This window comes from Miscanthus floridulus, chromosome 8 (assembly GCF_019320115.1).
Source record: "Miscanthus floridulus cultivar M001 chromosome 8, ASM1932011v1, whole genome shotgun sequence".
Taxonomy (NCBI): Eukaryota; Viridiplantae; Streptophyta; class Magnoliopsida; order Poales; family Poaceae; genus Miscanthus; species Miscanthus floridulus.
The window spans coordinates 33,266,916-33,283,805 of record NC_089587.1 but is presented as its reverse complement, the minus strand read 5'-3'; the positions used below and the strand labels follow the sequence as shown (position 1 = coordinate 33,283,805).

At 40.8% G+C, this 16,890-nt stretch overlaps 1 protein-coding gene across 1 annotated transcript; it reads left to right on the top strand.

Annotated features, from left to right (window-relative positions):
• The first annotated feature begins 11,427 nt into the window (after nucleotides 1-11,427).
• LOC136476141 (polyadenylate-binding protein-interacting protein 8-like) lies at nucleotides 11,428-15,935 on the top strand. The gene is made up of 10 exons (XM_066473859.1): nucleotides 11,428-12,138; nucleotides 12,819-12,929; nucleotides 13,010-13,054; nucleotides 13,249-13,321; nucleotides 13,405-13,517; nucleotides 13,633-13,692; nucleotides 14,056-14,103; nucleotides 14,190-14,258; nucleotides 15,313-15,374; nucleotides 15,472-15,935. Exons 1-10 carry the CDS (start codon nucleotides 11,701-11,703, stop codon nucleotides 15,527-15,529), a joined length of 1,077 nt encoding a protein of 358 aa, XP_066329956.1. The 5' UTR covers nucleotides 11,428-11,700; the 3' UTR covers nucleotides 15,530-15,935.
• The last annotated feature ends 955 nt before the right edge of the window (nucleotides 15,936-16,890 follow it).

The following is a 16,890-nucleotide window of genomic DNA, read 5'->3' as shown; positions in this document are numbered from 1 at the left end:
TTGGGATTAACCCGATTTAGGATGGGGTTAAAAATTAGGGTTACGGGATTTGCACTTTTCTTTTGATTTCTTTTCACGGTTTTGATTCCGATTGGGATGAGGATGGATTAGTTTATCCGAATCGGGTTCACTGTTGTTCTTCCCCATGGTTAGGGTTCGGCTTCGTGAGCCAAGGGCCCCTCCTCTTCACCCAGTTAGGGTTAGGGTTGGGGAACTACTGTACTTCTTTCCTTAGATCCGAATTGGATCTGTTCTGTTCTTGCCATGCGCCGGTGAGAACGGCGGTGCGGCATCTCCCCCCCCCCCTGCGCGGTGGCGGTGGTGACCGGTAGACAATGACGTCCGCCACCCTGGTCTCTCTTTCTCTTTGCTTTTACCCGGTTAGGGTTAGGGTTACACACTGGTAACCTGGCTCTGGTACCAATGTTAGGATCGTGGATGTACCTTTTTGTGTAACCGTAGATCTGTAGTAAGGCTCCTTTGCCCTTCGGAGCTTCACCACAGCGACGTGGACGCCGGTGCCGCGGTGTAGTAGGCGACCTGTGCGATGAAGATGAAGTCCAGTGGCGCTGCAGTGGCGACGGTGAGGTTGATGGGCTTCCCGTCACTGGCAGCACTACTTTGATCGGTTTAGGTTTACTGTGGGTGGGATGGCGGCAGCTCCGTTGAACCTCGTCATGCGAGCCATGATCCCCACCTCTCTTTTATATGTGCTGTGCGACAGGGGCTCACAAACCATATTAGGGTTTAGCTCCCCCGATCAGGGAGCAGAGACAAGGGCCCAATAAACCATTGGGCCTATTGGTGGAGATCAACTAACAATAATAACATATCAAAAGTTCAACCTCGGCGAAAACCACTTAAGTCTGTCCATACTCCATAGCACCAGAAACTCTGCTAATGATAAATGCTTACTTTTAACATGTCTTACTTTTACTCTAGTTATATTCTGACTAGAGAAAACTATTGATGCACACCATTTTTTTTCTTTTGTACTTCCACTGACCGGAAACGTACGTTAGGACATCGACGCATTCTCTGACACGTGAATCTGACACTTTAACCAATAATATTTATGAAATTATATTTGACTAATAACTATCCGGTCTAATAAAGGCTAACTTTTATTAAAAATATATTTTACATTGGCGAGGCTCAGAATGCAGAAGTATAATGTACTGATTTTTTTGGATAATAATGTGGTGACTTGCCTCTATGATATTTTAGGCACTCCGATACATCCAAGTTTGGTACCTCAGATAGGAAGGTAGGAAAACTGTTTATCGTTTCAAAAAAAAAAGGAAAACTGTTCATTCTTAGATAACAGGTGGGGCTGGCGCCCCTACTGATTTTATTAGAATCAAAACGTTAACAGAAGGTACACGGATACTTCAAGAGACAAAAAAAAAAGCGAAGAAAGAAAAATTACAGAGCCATCTCATTTGTCTCCTTACAGTTTTCAATGCTTGCAGGTATGCTTTTGAAGATGTGAGCATTCCTTGCCTCCTAAATTGCCCAGCACATTACCGCGTTCATAAAGAAAGGGGGTCAAGTTGATCCCTAATGACAGTCAGAGCCTCCCAAACGAAACAGTTTGGAGATAGGTTGATGTTTAACATGTTCCAACACTCATGCGCAGAAGTGAAGTTGAAGAATAGATGATCTAAGGTTTCTTCTGTAGCCACTAGCCAATTGACAAAGAACACAATTGTAACAATCGAGATGTATGTTTCTTCTTCTTAAGATGTCCCTAGTTCTTAATCTGCCCTTGAGGATTGGCCACAAGAAGAGACTTTATGTTTGAGCCGGCAGAAAGATTGCCAAAGCCATTTGTATCCATCATACAGCTGAATAAGGCCAACGAGGGTGTATCATCCAGCAGTGATAAAGTGGCCATCCCCATCGGTACGGCATTCGATCCGGTGGTGATGAAGTGGACATAACTGTTAGTCTGGTGCACGATCCGGCGGTGATGGAGAGCTCATCACCTCTGGTGTGTTGTTTGATTCGGCGGTGATGAAGTGATCATTACCATCGGTGTCACTGTCTGTGCGACGTTTGATCCGGCAGTGATGTCTTCATCATTACCGCCGATGCGATGCTTTATCCGATGGTGTCGTCTTGATCATCACTACCGGTTTCACCATATCACCAATAGGTTGTCTAGGACCAGCGGTGTTAATGCATTTTCAGAACACTAACTTAAATGTAGCATAATAGTTAATAGCATCAGTGATGTGATTACAAAGAGTGTTCTAGCACAAAGAGTTGTTGGCCATTTCGCTCTTCGCTCGGAAAACTCAAGGAGGAAGCTAGAATTTGGGTACTAGCGTGAGCAAAGAAACTATCTAAGATCTTGCCTCCTTATGGCTGGTCCTTTGTTATTAATAGCTTTTGTTTTTCTTTACCTTGAGAGGCCAGGGATTCCTAACGTGTTAAAGAAAGTAGTAGTTATTATAATCTAATTATTGGTGACCATTAGGTGATGATGCAGTAACCATCCTTCCTAGTTCTGTTCCTAGGAGCCCAACTTCGTGCTGCCTAGTCCCAACCACTACAAGAAGACCTCACCATATGCTTTGGCAACACTAGCTAGATGTCTATTATATATATATTTTTGACAACATAAATAAATCAACGCTAGCTATAGGGTGGATGGTCGTGACATGACGTGGATTTTACTAGAGTTTTTTTTTTTTTTTTGAAACTTGGATTTCAGTAGAGTTGGCGGCACGCGGTCTCCGGCAATAAGCAGCGGTCTCCGGCAATAAGCAATGTAGGCTAATTAATTGATTTTAGCCATTATCCTCCTATGATGTTTTAATTTTAGTTACGGTAAATGTAACTAAATATATAAAAAACATTAATATTTATGACATCAAATTAGTATTACTAGATAGACTATAAAATGTATTTTCATAATCTACTTATTTGGTACCATAAATGTTATTATTTTTTACTATAAAGTTAATCATATTTAAGATATAATTTGTGAGAAAATTGACTATTTGGCATGCCAAAAGAGTAGGCTTTGCAAATTCGCCGTTCAAAATATTGACTTCGTAAAATTACCGGCCAAAAGATGTGCACCCTGATTTCAATACCATCATACCTGTTTATCTCCTTTTTTCTCTCTCCTAAACTCAGCCATGCAAAAGTACAAAACTGCCCATGGGCCAAATTGACTTACCTGGAAGCCAATATATACATTACATAGATGCACATTTGAATTGTGTGGAGTATTTTGATGGAGACATTTTTTGAGGCTTGTGCCTCAGCTAGCACTGCACGACGATATCACAAGGTGCCATGGAATTGTTGGACCTAGCTGGAGGCTTATCAGAATAGCGGCACAAGTCTCACATCTAATGGGTTGGCATTATACATACCGGCTGTGGATTTCCCGCCACATGCATGCCTTTATGTCCCTGATCAGCGGCGGATCCAGGAAATATTCTAGGGGGGACTGAACAACACTGCTGCTTGATCTTAAGTCTCAGCCCCCCTACACTATAGAACTTTGTCTAAAAATTCATAGGGACTCTACAGTAATTTGCACTGATTCGGTTTGGGTAGGGGGGCTTGAGCCCCCCGCCCCACCGCTGGATCCACCCCTGTCCCTGATGATACTAATAAATATTTTGTAACTATATATATATTTCATTCATTCGTTCGGTCATCGGCTCAAATAGCCTGATGGGACCACCCTGCAGTACCATGGTGGACCAGTACTTTTGACACATGCTCTAGCCCCTCCATCTCCATGCCCATACAGCATCAACCTGGAATAGCGATTTTCTGGGCAGGCTCACAAAAGAAAGATGCCTTTGCTGTGGACAATTCTGAAGAGCATCTGCATCATAGAGATGAATGGCTGGCTGCAGCAAATGCAGCTCGCTTTCCGCTCTTTTCTCTCCAACTTTTGGTAATCCGTTACGCAGCCTGTTCGCTTGATTGTATTTCTCTTACGTCAAATCAACCAACAGTACTTTCAGCCATGGCTTATAAGCCAAACAAACCAAACAAGCCATGGTCATAAAGTTCTTGCCTACTACTCCATTTGGATATAATGGCAGACCTAAATAGGAGTTGTGAGGCTATAAGTGAAAATGTTACCCGAAAAGGTAAAATTCCGTGAACTAGTTGGATTATGCCTTGCACCGGAGCACTTTGTCAATCAATCCCTAAAACTCTTTGTCAATAAATTCTGTAAGTTGTTAATTTGCATACGTTCATACATTTAGGTCTCAACCGTACTCAACGTTCCTTAGTGCATTTATGGTTGACATTATTCCGACCCTATCTTTCTCAACGTGTTTAGTGAAAAAACGAAGAGGAAGAACTTGCGTTTCAAAAAAAAAAATCTCCAAGGATCTGGACTTGACGTGTGGGCGTGGCATTTTTCATATGCGTTGGAGGTTGGACACCGTCCTTCCAAGGATAGATCAATTTTGCACAAACATTTCCCCCTTATGGGCACGTAATCTGGGATGAATTTGACGCGCACGTCGTCCATCTGGACAGGTCATCATCATGAGGTACTAGCTGCTAGTTTTGTCCGTGGCCAATCTCTTTTTTCCAGTAGCCAAATGCAAACATTGTGACTGGGACGGCCGTCACATTTGTGTGGCTGCTCTGCACCTTTTGTTAAGCATCACGATTAGCCACGTCCGTGCCCCACCCAAACCTGATCTGATGGCTTGTCCAATTGTCTCGTCTCGCTGCCCTGCCTGACACGTTTGCCTTCACAGTGGAGTACCGAGCTTTTCACTTGTGTCATGTCTTTTCGTCATTGCACAGATTGAGCTATGAAGTTACCGTCCCCGAAAAAGTACAGTATGACAGTATATATATTGTGTCCAACGTCTGTCCCAAAGTAGAAGTTGTTGTTGCTTCGTGAGAAGTCAATATTTTATTAACTTTGATTAATTATATATAAAAAATATTAATATTTATAATACATAATTAGTATAATTAGATATATCGTTAAATATACTTTCATAATAAACTTACTTGAAGATTTAAATGTTGCATGTATTTTCTATAAAGCTAGTCAAAGTTGAGAAAATTTGACTTACAGACATCGACCTTCCTTCTTTCTGGAACGGAGTGAGTATTAATCTTCTTGCGACCGACTATTTAGGGGCTGTTTGCTCTACCCTAGGCCAGGCAAGTTTAGGTGGTGTTTAAATTTAGAGAGGAAAGTTTAGGATGTCACATGGGAGTATTCGGATAGTAATAATAAAACAAATTACATAAGTCCTTAGTAATTCACGAGACGAATTTATTAAGCCTAATTAATTCATCATTAGCATATATTTACTGTAGCATCACGTTATCAAATCATGGACTAATTAGGCTTAAAAAATTCGTCTTGCAAATTAGTCATAATCTGTGCAATTAGTTATTTTTAATCTATATTTAAGACTCTATACATGTGTCAAATATCCGATGTGATAGGGAGTAAACTTTAAAGGAGAAATTAAACAAGGCCCAGCCAGTCATGCATCCAGACCAGGTATGAAATCCAACGCCTGGGCCTGATGCAAGTGCCGTGCAACCTTCCCCAGTCATAAAGCAAACAGGCCCATCATCCGGAAACGTTAGTTGCTGCCAAGGAATCGTTAAGGCATATACACTTAGCCCTTGTTTAGTTCGCGAAATTTGGATTTTGGGGCTACTGTAGCACCTTCATTTTTATTTGGCAAATAGTGTCCAAACATTGACTAATTAGGCTTAAAACGTTCGTCTCGCAATTTCCCACCAAACTGTGCAATTAGTTTTTCTTTTCGTCTACATTTAATGCTCCATGCACGGGCCGCAAACATTCGATGTGACAGGTACTGTAGCAACTTTTTGGATTTTGGGGTCCAACTAAACAAGGGCTTATAGAGCTTACCTTCTAGTACCATTTTTTTAAAAAAACAAACCAAACAGTAAAGCCACCGATTATATTAAAAAGAGAAAAAAGAATTTAGACCGGACAATACAACAAAATAACAATAACAAGTATGACAACCCTAAAGGGACAAACAACAAACAACACCTCCTAGTATCATTGGGCATGTTTTCTCTAATGTTAACATTCAAAATTGTCGAAAGAAGGTGATCCGTTCCTAGCCGGTTTCCAAACTGGCCTCTATGTGTGTTAAAATGCGCAACAAATAAAATATAATTTTTGGAAAGATTTTGCTTTAGCCAGCAGAAATTGGCATGAGCCGGTTTTACAAACCAGTCTAGGATGGTGTTTCAACTTGTTCAAATTGCAAATTGGACTTCGTCATTGTCTCTTTCGTCAAGACGATCAAAATGCATATAGAACATCAAATTTGGAGTGATGGGAAAACCCCACTCCTGAAAAAGTTTCGCTCTACAGAAACCGGCACGAGCCAGTTTTGGTACTGGTCTTGGCTGGTTTTTGTTGTCAATATCGGCCCAGACTGGTTTTTACTGTCCATTTCGGATTTGAGTTGTTTTTATGTGATTTGCACGGGATTTGGACCTCGCACGGGATAAAGACCACCCTCTCATTATAAATATAAGGGAATCATCGCTGATTAAGGCATTCAACACACAATCAAACAAAAAACCAATCTACTCTCTATCTCCCTTTCTCGTAATCTCTTCTAACCTTCATGTCGCTCTTCATAGCTTGATCCGATGACCAAGGACAACGCTCTATACTTGCTGGCCGATCTAGGGCAACTCGCTGACGTTCTTGCTCTGACAAGGTCCCTCTCGGGCGTTCCACGTCTCCTTTGCTAGTCTGCATGAAAACTAGCCATTCTTCGTCATGTAAGCACGATAACTATCCTTTGCTGGTTTGCTCGTAAATCTTGCCACTCTTCACCACAAAAGCGTGTTAGTTATCCGCTGCGTTCTTCGATCCATTTGTGACCTGAACATTCTAGATACTTGTGGTGTGTGATCCATCATTTGCGACTTGAACAATTTGTGTCAACATCTAGCTAGGTGATCGTTGGATAGTTACCCAGAAGACTTAGCAGAATCATACGGCAGGGAAGCAAGCAAGTGTGATAGGAGTGAACGAATCGTTTCCACGCGTATGGAACCGTACCATTGGGTTGAATAAAGGTGCTGGGTGTTTGGAAGAATATAATCTATTCCAGGCCCAAGTGCTAATCCTCTTTTCCCATTACACTCCTCCTACTTGAGCACGTAGTTCAGCATCGATCTTTCTGCCGCAGATTCTCCACTGGCTGTTGTGTGCTGTGTGCTTGGGTCAGCTCAGTTCAGCTAGCTCCGTCGTGATCGTGGCATTGCTGAGTCAACTGGGGAATAAGAATAAGATAACCATGCCTCTGCGGCTCTGCCCAACATAACCGGATCCATTCCATATCATCACATAAAGAGCATCGTCTTCATGGTTTGTTGCGTCAGTTAGCAGCTTAGCGTTCGTGGCTTACCATCGATCACGCTGCGCTAACTAAGCAGCTGCTGTCCACGTGTAACTCATGACAGCTTTACACCTTTTTCCTCTTCTCACAAATGGCGCTATATTATTCTTGATGCTGCTCCTGCTACTCGTTTTTTTTTTTCCGATCGTCAGTCAACTCTGAAATTTTATTTCCACTTTTTGATGCGGCACTTTTCATAATTAATTCTTTTATTAGAAGCTCCCTAATCGTCTGTTGGATCAAGAATAGCTAACTGATTCCGCTGTTTAATTAGATTGTTGACCACGCCTGTTCTACAGACTACGTACAGCAAGCAGTAAAATACGCAGGCCCGTAGGGCAGTGAGATGCAAACCGTTGATAGCTGAAGATCGGGTTTCCAGTATGTTCCTGCCGTGTTCACGTTTTCGTGTCCCACAACAGGCCACAGTCTGCTGAAAATGAAAGCCCTGTCCTTTATACTCCTTAAAATAAAAATAACAGAAAAGACCCTAAGCTTTTGTTGAACGTCTCTGGTTACCCTGCTGTTCCCTTCACTCACGTGCTCAATTGACAACCACGGATTGGCTGCATCCATAAATAAACTTTGTAACATCTCATAGCACAACTCTCTCATGAGTGATTGTCATGTTTAGACTCCAAAGCTAATGGTTTCCATATTAAAGGTCTATTTGTTTGAGCTGTAGAGCTTTTGGTTTTTTAGCTTAAAATCTGGCTTTTGGCTTCTAATTGTTGACTTTTGTAATAAACTGTTAGCCTCTTAGCACAACACCAAATTAAAAGCTAGAAAAGCTCTTCTCAATGTGCCCCCCCCCCCCCCCCCCCCCCCCCCCCCAGGTTTTAGCTTGTGGCAGAAGCCAGCAAAAAAAATAACACAAATAGGCCCTAAAGTTGTATATTGGTATCAACATTCAAATTATTGTCAGCTCAATATATGTATACACACACTTTCCAAATTTAACTAGCTTAAGGAGGCCAGATACATAGAACTAGATGGTAGAAATGAAAAGAGCGGTCTCTATTCAGGTGCAACAACACTAGCTCCGACCTTCATAAGTCCACTCAAAAGGGCATTGTATGTAAGATGATAAACTATACTAGCTTCTATGGGTGTATATTGTACCTTTCTTTTGCCATATTGATATCGCCTCCATTCTCACTCTCATATGGCTGCCACATATGGTGCAATAACCATATGAAAAGAAAAATGAGGTAAGTTAGCCTCACCGTGTACTCTATTTATATTGCCTATTGCAAGTGCTTTTCAGCACCAGGAGCTTCTTTTCTTCTTGTCCCCGTTGTTAGTTTTGAATTCTTCAAATCTAAATGTTGCCACTAAAAACAACTAGGTTTATCGCCACCCTCGTGCCATTGATTGGCATCATTCTTGTTATCGTCGATTACAATTATAATCTTACTAAACAAGAGGTTTATGGATCAGATAAAAAGGAGTAAATTGCACCACGATCCAAATATGGCTCTCGACTCATTTTGTGAGATGTCTCATTCCAATCCACTGTCATATGGTTCCAAGCGACGGTATCTAGTCCCTCTATGATGCACTCACCGAGTTGCAATGGGGGGGGGGGGGGGGGGGGGGGGGGGGGGGGGGGGGGGGGGGGGGGGGGTCTCAAGCTCTACAATGCTGCTAGCAACCACGATTGAAGATGCTACGACACACTGGCCTCAGTGGTGTTCTCCTTTACTTTTGGAGTTTGTTGTCGCTAGGTGTTGATTTGGGTAAAGAATGGATTGAGGTGAGTATTTTCTTTTATTTTCTTTATTATATTTTGGATGCAAGGTATTGATTAAGCATTTGGTTGCTAAATTGAACTATTGTTTGCTGCCAATGCAAGAGAAGTGGCTATACTTTCTTCTTATTTTAGAGTTTTTAGAGTAAAAGGTAATTATAAGGCTTAAATATTAATATATTTATATTTTAATGTTAATCTGACAACAAGCTATCTCACCGATGTTGAGTAAAATGGTGTTAGTTTAAATGACCATTATGCTATCATGGTACTTAAGAGTGCAATCTGACTTAAAATCCTTATTTTCAACAAAAGTACAAAAGAAGAATTGATAAGATACAATAAACACAAGAGTTTAAGCTTAAGAGTAATAAAATCTGTAGCAGCTAACAAGATCAAAAATTTAAAATCAAAATATGAATTCACGATTTTATAAGATTATATCTCCTAAGATTGTAGCGTGTACGGGAGTATCAATTGATGTACTAGATTGCTAGATTACTGGTTTACTCAAATACAAACAAATTGATATTTGCACAGAAGAGTTGAAATAATTTCACCCAAAAGGTGCAAAAATTGTACCAAATATTCCCAAATGAGTGCAAGTCCTGTTTGGCTCACGGCACATGAGGAAATGTGAAATTTCATTGAAGGTTAATTTAATTTGTTGCACGGTGTTCTGGGATCGGTTGTATGGGCTATGCTCATGTTTGAACCTGTTGGATGTAGTTTTTAATATGACACCGTTAGCTATTGAAGTTAATTATATGGGGCTTGCTAAAATTAGGTGCCTGAATTTTAGTTTCCTTTCCGACGATAGTTATTGCATATATTTTATAATAAAATTGTAGTTTTAGTTTGTTGCAATTTATGTAGCCATTTGGGTCTGTGAATAAAAAATCCGTTAGACAAAACTACAAACCGGATAAATTTTGATCTATGTTGGTACAAAGATAATTAACAATAAACAATTATTTTTATCGTCAAACAAGGACAAAAATTTGATATGCTATGATACGAATACAAATAACAAAATTAACAATTTACTTGTACTAATTTGTTATAGAAGAGTGTTGTCTAAAATCATTTTAAAATTCACGCACATGAAATATAGGAGAAGTATATATATATATATATATATATATATATATATATATATATATATATATATATATATATATATATATATATATATATATATATATATATATAAAGTAAGCCTACTTCAACTAGTGGATGGAAGGTATCATCGTGTATCCAATCTCTCACGTATTTTGAGTTGTCTTTGACTCAAATTTAGATGCCTATTTCTTCTATGAAAAAACGTTTGGTTCGTCTTAGGTCAGTGTCTTTTCTTATTATATATTTTTTCATTAACACACGGTTTCATATATAATTTGCAATCTACAGTTGAGTGGACTAAAAATGAAAACTTGTATCTTACTTATGTGGCTTTTGATATTTTTCTAGGATTAATCAAATAAAATAAATCCAATTTGTCAAAATCGTAAGAATAAAGTGTCAACACACCTAGACACGAAAAAATCTCTATAATTAATTCATCAAATTCTTCTCCTAATAATTAGGTCCAGTAGGATGGGTAGACGGAAACAAAATTAATACAAAATTCAAGATCCCACTCTTCAGGGAGCATGTGCAACAAATGATATTGACGTATTCCGCCGTCCTAAAATAATATACATTTTGTTTTTCGATAAGTTGTGGAACATAGAAAATAGTATCAACATTTATATCTCTAAATAGAATTATGGTATATTAAATAGTCAATCTAATGATACGTACTTTACATCATAAATATTAGTATACTTTTGTATATATACGATTAAATTTTAAAACATTTAACTTCTCGAAAAATGAGATGTATATGGTTTATTTTGAGACAGAGTAAGTATTTTCCATGAACAAACAAATATCCAGAATAATTATAAGACCTGGTTTTTTCTATACAAGATGCAACGAAGAAGGATGTAGATTCTGAGAAGATGCAGGAGGCATGCAGCCGCAGGCAGGCAGGCAGGCAGGCAGTCAAAGACTGTTACCGCTGTAATGCAAATGCCGCCGCAGAATTTCTGAGATCAATCAAATGGATATCGCCGGCTAAATTTAGACACAGGAGATCCGGGAGAGGCGTGGACAGTGGACTGCTGCGTGCGCCAAGAGACCAAGCGGTGGCCATGGATGATGGGGATGGGAACAAAAGGCAGGGCCCCGTGACGTGCCTCTCCTCCACTCCACGCCTCTGACCGAGCTCCTGCCCTTCCGATTCTCTCTCGCCAACTACCCTCTCAAAACGGCTTCACTCTCCAGTTTTAATTTCCCATCGTTTCTCTTGTCCCGTATCTGCACTTCTCCTTCCTCCTCTTCACTCCACCCTCCCCTCTTGTAGTATCACTATCACCAACAACACCAACAAGGCTAACGCACACCAACGCAAGAACAAGAAAGAAAAAGAAAACAATTGATTCTGTTTTGATCTCTCTTCGATCGAGGTAAGTGCGCGAGGAGGCAATAATGGTGGCGGTGCAGGCTGCGGCGGCGACGGCGGAGGCGCCGATCCGTGTCGAGGCCAAGGTCGCGGCGGCGCCGGAGGCGGAGGCCGAGGTGGAGGTGGAGGTGAAGGGCGATGCTGCCGCCGCGGCGGGAGAGACGGAGGACTACAAGAGCGACCTGAGGAAGCTGGAGGAGCTCATGTCCAAGCTCAACCCTCGCGCGCAGGAGTTCGTGCCGTCGTCGCGCCGCACGGCTCCGGTCGCCGTGCCGGCAGCGGCAGCCAAGCTGGCGGTGGGAGGAGGGGTGCTCTCCGCCGACGCGCCTGTGTTCGTGTCCGCCACCGAGTACTACGGCGCTGCCGGCGGGCGCCTGGAGATAGGCCGCGGCGGCGGGGGCAGGGGCTCTAGCAGCGACGGATCCAGCAACGGCGGCGGCGGCGGACACCCACTGAATCGCCGGGTCGGTGAGCTGTGAATTCTGCGTTTTTTTATTTACGGTTCTGTTCTACGCGTCTCGATTTGGGAGGTTTTGGTGTTTCTTTGACCTTTCCTTTCCTGTGATCTCTGGAGGATTTGGTGATTTGCGTATCCCGATCGTCTGAATTGATGGGGGTGTCGGGACACGTTGATCACTTTCTTCTTCGTAGGATTTCGTTTTTGTCGCCTTTCCCTTCTTGTTTTATCTTTTGAAAATCAAGTCTTAAACCCTGAGGCAGGGTTTAAAATTTTGTTCTGTTATTAAAGAAGATTTTCTTCTGAATCATTTGCAGAATCATCATATTGCAGTATTATGATATAAAAAGAACCTCCCCCTCCTAAAGACGACAACTTGATCTTGTTCTTTTTTTAAGAAATGATTTGATGGGTGCTAAACTGCTAACCAGATAGTATTGATGAATGATCGGTGCTAGTGGTACGACAATTGCCAAGAACTTGATACGTGGATCGATGTGATAGTGATGGGCTACTGTGCTTGATGTCAACAATTCATTTTCGCGGGCCTCCCTTTACCCTTTGAGAATTTCAGAACAAAATGGTGTGATTCTGTGTTCATTTATTGATTCTGGTTTTTGTCTAAAAAAAATTATTGATTCTGGTGGTAGGACGACAAATTGACTTTGCCCTCCTGATTGATATCAGAGAAGGAACAGCTTCAACCAGGGGAGGCGGAGGGTGGGAGGTCGGCCCAGACGGGCTGATAGAGAGGACAGTGTGCGGCGGACAGTCTACGTCTCTGACATTGATCAGCATGTGAGCTAACTAAACGCAGTGTCTTTTTGCATTGCCATTTCTGTGTCAATGCTGTTATATTTCTTCTTGTTGCTTTACAGGTGACTGAGCAGAAGCTCGCTGAAGTGTTTTCTAACTGCGGGCAAGTAAGTTCTGTGATTCTTTTGTGGAAAAAAACATGGTGGTAGAATTTCCTCTTAATTATGTGATGGCGGATGACAGCATTTGGGTGACCTTTGTCACCTTTCATTTCTTTGAGAAGTGAAATAGATGATTTAGCTGCTCTTTCTTGGTAATAATATAGCGTATTTGTAACATTATGTCTACTATTAACCTGTAGGTGGTAGATTGTCGTATTTGTGGTGACCCCCATTCTATCCTGCGCTTTGCGTTCATTGAGTTTGCTGATGATGGTAGCATCCTTGAGACATTATCTTTTCATTTACTGTATTGGTAACAATAAAACAGCGATGGTGAAGTTTTCCTTTCTCTGCAGCTGGTGCAAGAGCAGCACTAACACTTGGGGGAACCATGCTTGGCTACTATCCTGTTAGAGTTTTGCCTTCTAAAACAGCAATTTTACCCGTCAATCCTAAATTTCTTCCTCGAGTAAGTCAATGATGATGGCAATGCTTTGACATCCGTAGCATTTATAGAAAGAGAAGTATGGAAGCAGTTCTCATAAAAGTTTTGCTAACATTATTATAATGATTTATTTTTACAGACTGAAGACGAAAAAGAAATGGTATCGAGGACTGTATATTGTACTAACATAGACAAGAAGGTATATAAGTCTTTTTTTGGTTAGTTGTGTGATTGCAAACTTAGATTCGGATTACACATAAGATGTTTGTCATTACATTCAGAGTTCAACATTGTATTTAACAGTGCTTCTGTAATCTTTTAAAACTGAATTGCGCAACTTCTAGCTGTTGTTTTAGATTGTAATGGGTGATTCCAAATCAAGGCCTGATTTGCTTTAGATTAGTTGCTTCATTAACAAGCTTTCCTTCGTGGGATTTGTGTACTATTCTGAAATGATTGGTAAATGCTTAAATTTGATACATATGATTAATAGTGAAGATAAAAATGTCTTGAAAAGTTAAAATTTTGCAGCTTATGCGTTCTGAACTCTACTTATGTGCAGGTTACAGAGGATGATGTAAAGGGTTTCTTCCAGCAAGCGTGCGGAAAGGTATGCTATAAAATTGTTTATAAGGTGTCTTTTCTAGAATATTTATATTCTTTTTTTAAATGGTTGCCATTTAACACTTTGTTTAGGTTTCTCGGCTGAGGCTCCTTGGTGACTATGTACACTCCACATGCATTGCTTTTGTTGAGTTTGCTGAAGTAAGTAAAACAAAGTCTTTTACTGATATATTCTGATTGAATTAAGATTTTAGCTAATCTTCGAGTGCGTACATAATAAGGGGCCTAGGAGTGAGAGTTATGTGAATCAAGGGAAACAAGGTCTTTAGTGATGTATTCTGATGCAATTAAGATTTTAGTTAATCTTCAAGTACTACTGGTACAGTACAGCTTGGTTTCTAATAGCAGAACACCTCTCACCCCTTGGGTTGGGTTGGGTGGCTTTCATATATATATATATATATAGTCACAAAGGACTTAGAAAGACACCCTATACCAACAGTTTTATAGCATACGTATCTAACAGTCAATTAGAATTAGACCCCTAGATATATTTGTATCTAACATTCACAAACATTACCAATTGAAAAGGTGCGCTCAAAGGACGAGTTTTCGTAACGGACATATTTGATTATACCAAAGTCGAACAGTTGTTGTATGCATTGTTTGAAATTTTGTTATTTTGTGTTCAGTCCAGGTTGGTGTTCCTTTTAGTTATTTTTCATTATATTTCTCTTTGCCTCAATGTTGATCAAGACTTAGTTTATGTTGATTGGAAAAATCCATTCACTGAGACGTGTTAATGTTCCTGAATTAGAACCTTGTTATTGTTGCTCTATCTTAGTTGGTGGGGAACTTGTAATAATTCCAGATGTTGTGACAATACACACCAATTATATTGTTAACTGCTCGAAACAGGATGGTCCTTGGTCCATTTTCTTAAAAAAAACATGCTACTCTATAGAGTAAAATTTTCACTGGCAAAGACTTAAAAATCAGAGTTTTCTGTAGTCCACTAGAACCTTTTTTTATAGGTGAAAGAACTACATTTGTTTCAAGTTACTATCCTTCTTAAAGCATTTAGGTAAAGACATTGATTAGAGAGGTTTCCAGTCCATCCTTTTGTGCTTTTTTCTTTTTTAATTCAGTAAGTATGCCCAAGCAATCCTATTGGTACATAGTCCAAGCCATTTGTAGCCATGATTGGTCTGACTTATGCATCATTTGTACTCTCGTTTTGCATGTTTTTTTTCAGGCTGAAAGTGCAATTATGGCCTTAAACTTCAGTGGTATGGTCCTTGGTTTACTCCCTATCAGGTAAAACATTCTGTTAGCAACCCATATTTGTGAATTCATGAAAGAGTATCATGAAATACCGTGATACCTACCGTAAGGAATGTCCTTGATTGCGCAGGGTGAGCCCTTCCAAGACACCAGTCCGTCCGCGGCCTCCCCGCGTGATGTCCAACTGAGCCCGTTCCAAGCCGTCGTCACCCTTGAGGCTGCCACCAATGGCAAATCATCCCAGGCAGAGCTTCTTCTAGCTATGAGCGCCTTAGAACCCTTGCTTCGCGGATCAGTGACGTCGTCGTCGTCCCGAGAGTGTCCCAGTACCTAAGTCAGTCATAGGAAACCAACTTGCTGCTGCTAATGTTCTTGGTCTGTCAGAGACCCATGCACCATTTCCCTTCTTTTTTTCTCATTCCCGCTTATGTTAATTATGTATGGATTCGTCTATAACCGCCTTTCTCGGGCATCGTAGGAAGAATGAAAAACTCTGGCATTTTTTCTAGCTGTGTGGGAGATTGTACATTTCTTGCTTGTGTTTTTTTTTCTTCACATTTTGGCTGATAGGCATATACGCAGTTTATTTCCCATGACTCCTGTTCGTTGGTCTGCACTCTACGTGGATGTATAAGGCATGTGTTTCTGGTGTTAAACGTGCTGCCGTTGCTTTGGCTCAAAAGATGGTGGGCTTCGGCATGTGTTCCCATGATTGAGCCCTAAGTGTCATTGCCTACGAACTCCTTCACCGTGACCCTTCCTGGATTTGTTTCCGTTGTCAATCGTGCACTGGAGGTTGACTGCACGGTGGCCGGTGGCAGCGACGGATCCAGAAATGACGACGGCAACCCACTGAGTCAACGGGGCGGTGTTTGTTTCGTCTTCTATTCATTTTTGGGGCAGAGTTTCATCTTTTGCTTATGCCTACCAGTCTAGTAATTCTTTTCTTCAAACACAAAGAATACATGTATCATTATATTAAAGAAAAAGAAATAAAATGACTCATACAATACCTGAAAAGAATATGACCAGTACAACAAAAATCATCAAAAGTGAGAAATGAGCAGACCAACAAACCAGTAATAGCCATAAGACACTTTCATTCACCCTTTTTCGTTTTGCTCTTTCATCTCTCAGTCTGTCGTCTCTCACCAGCACCCTTCTCGTTATGAGCTTACAAAACCTTTGTCGCCACCACACCACTCGTATCTTGGTCTAGACACTCAAGCCCATTCACCTATACTCACCTTTCATATTTTTCAAACTCACAATAGGTGCACGTAGTAGTCACCTATTCTCATCTTTCGTATTGAGTCTGTCTACTGCACAACCATGTGTTTTATACAATTTCAGCACATGAATTTTTTTACACCATAAGATTAAGATCCAATAGCCTCTATCCTTCTTCTACCTCTAGCCTTCTTCTACCTTCAGACAATCACAAGATCACAAATCCACATATCACAAATCATATATCATAGAAAATAATTTTTTTTCTATGAAAGGACAAAATACAGAGGAGTTGGTGCCATTGCCTGGCCGGTGCTGG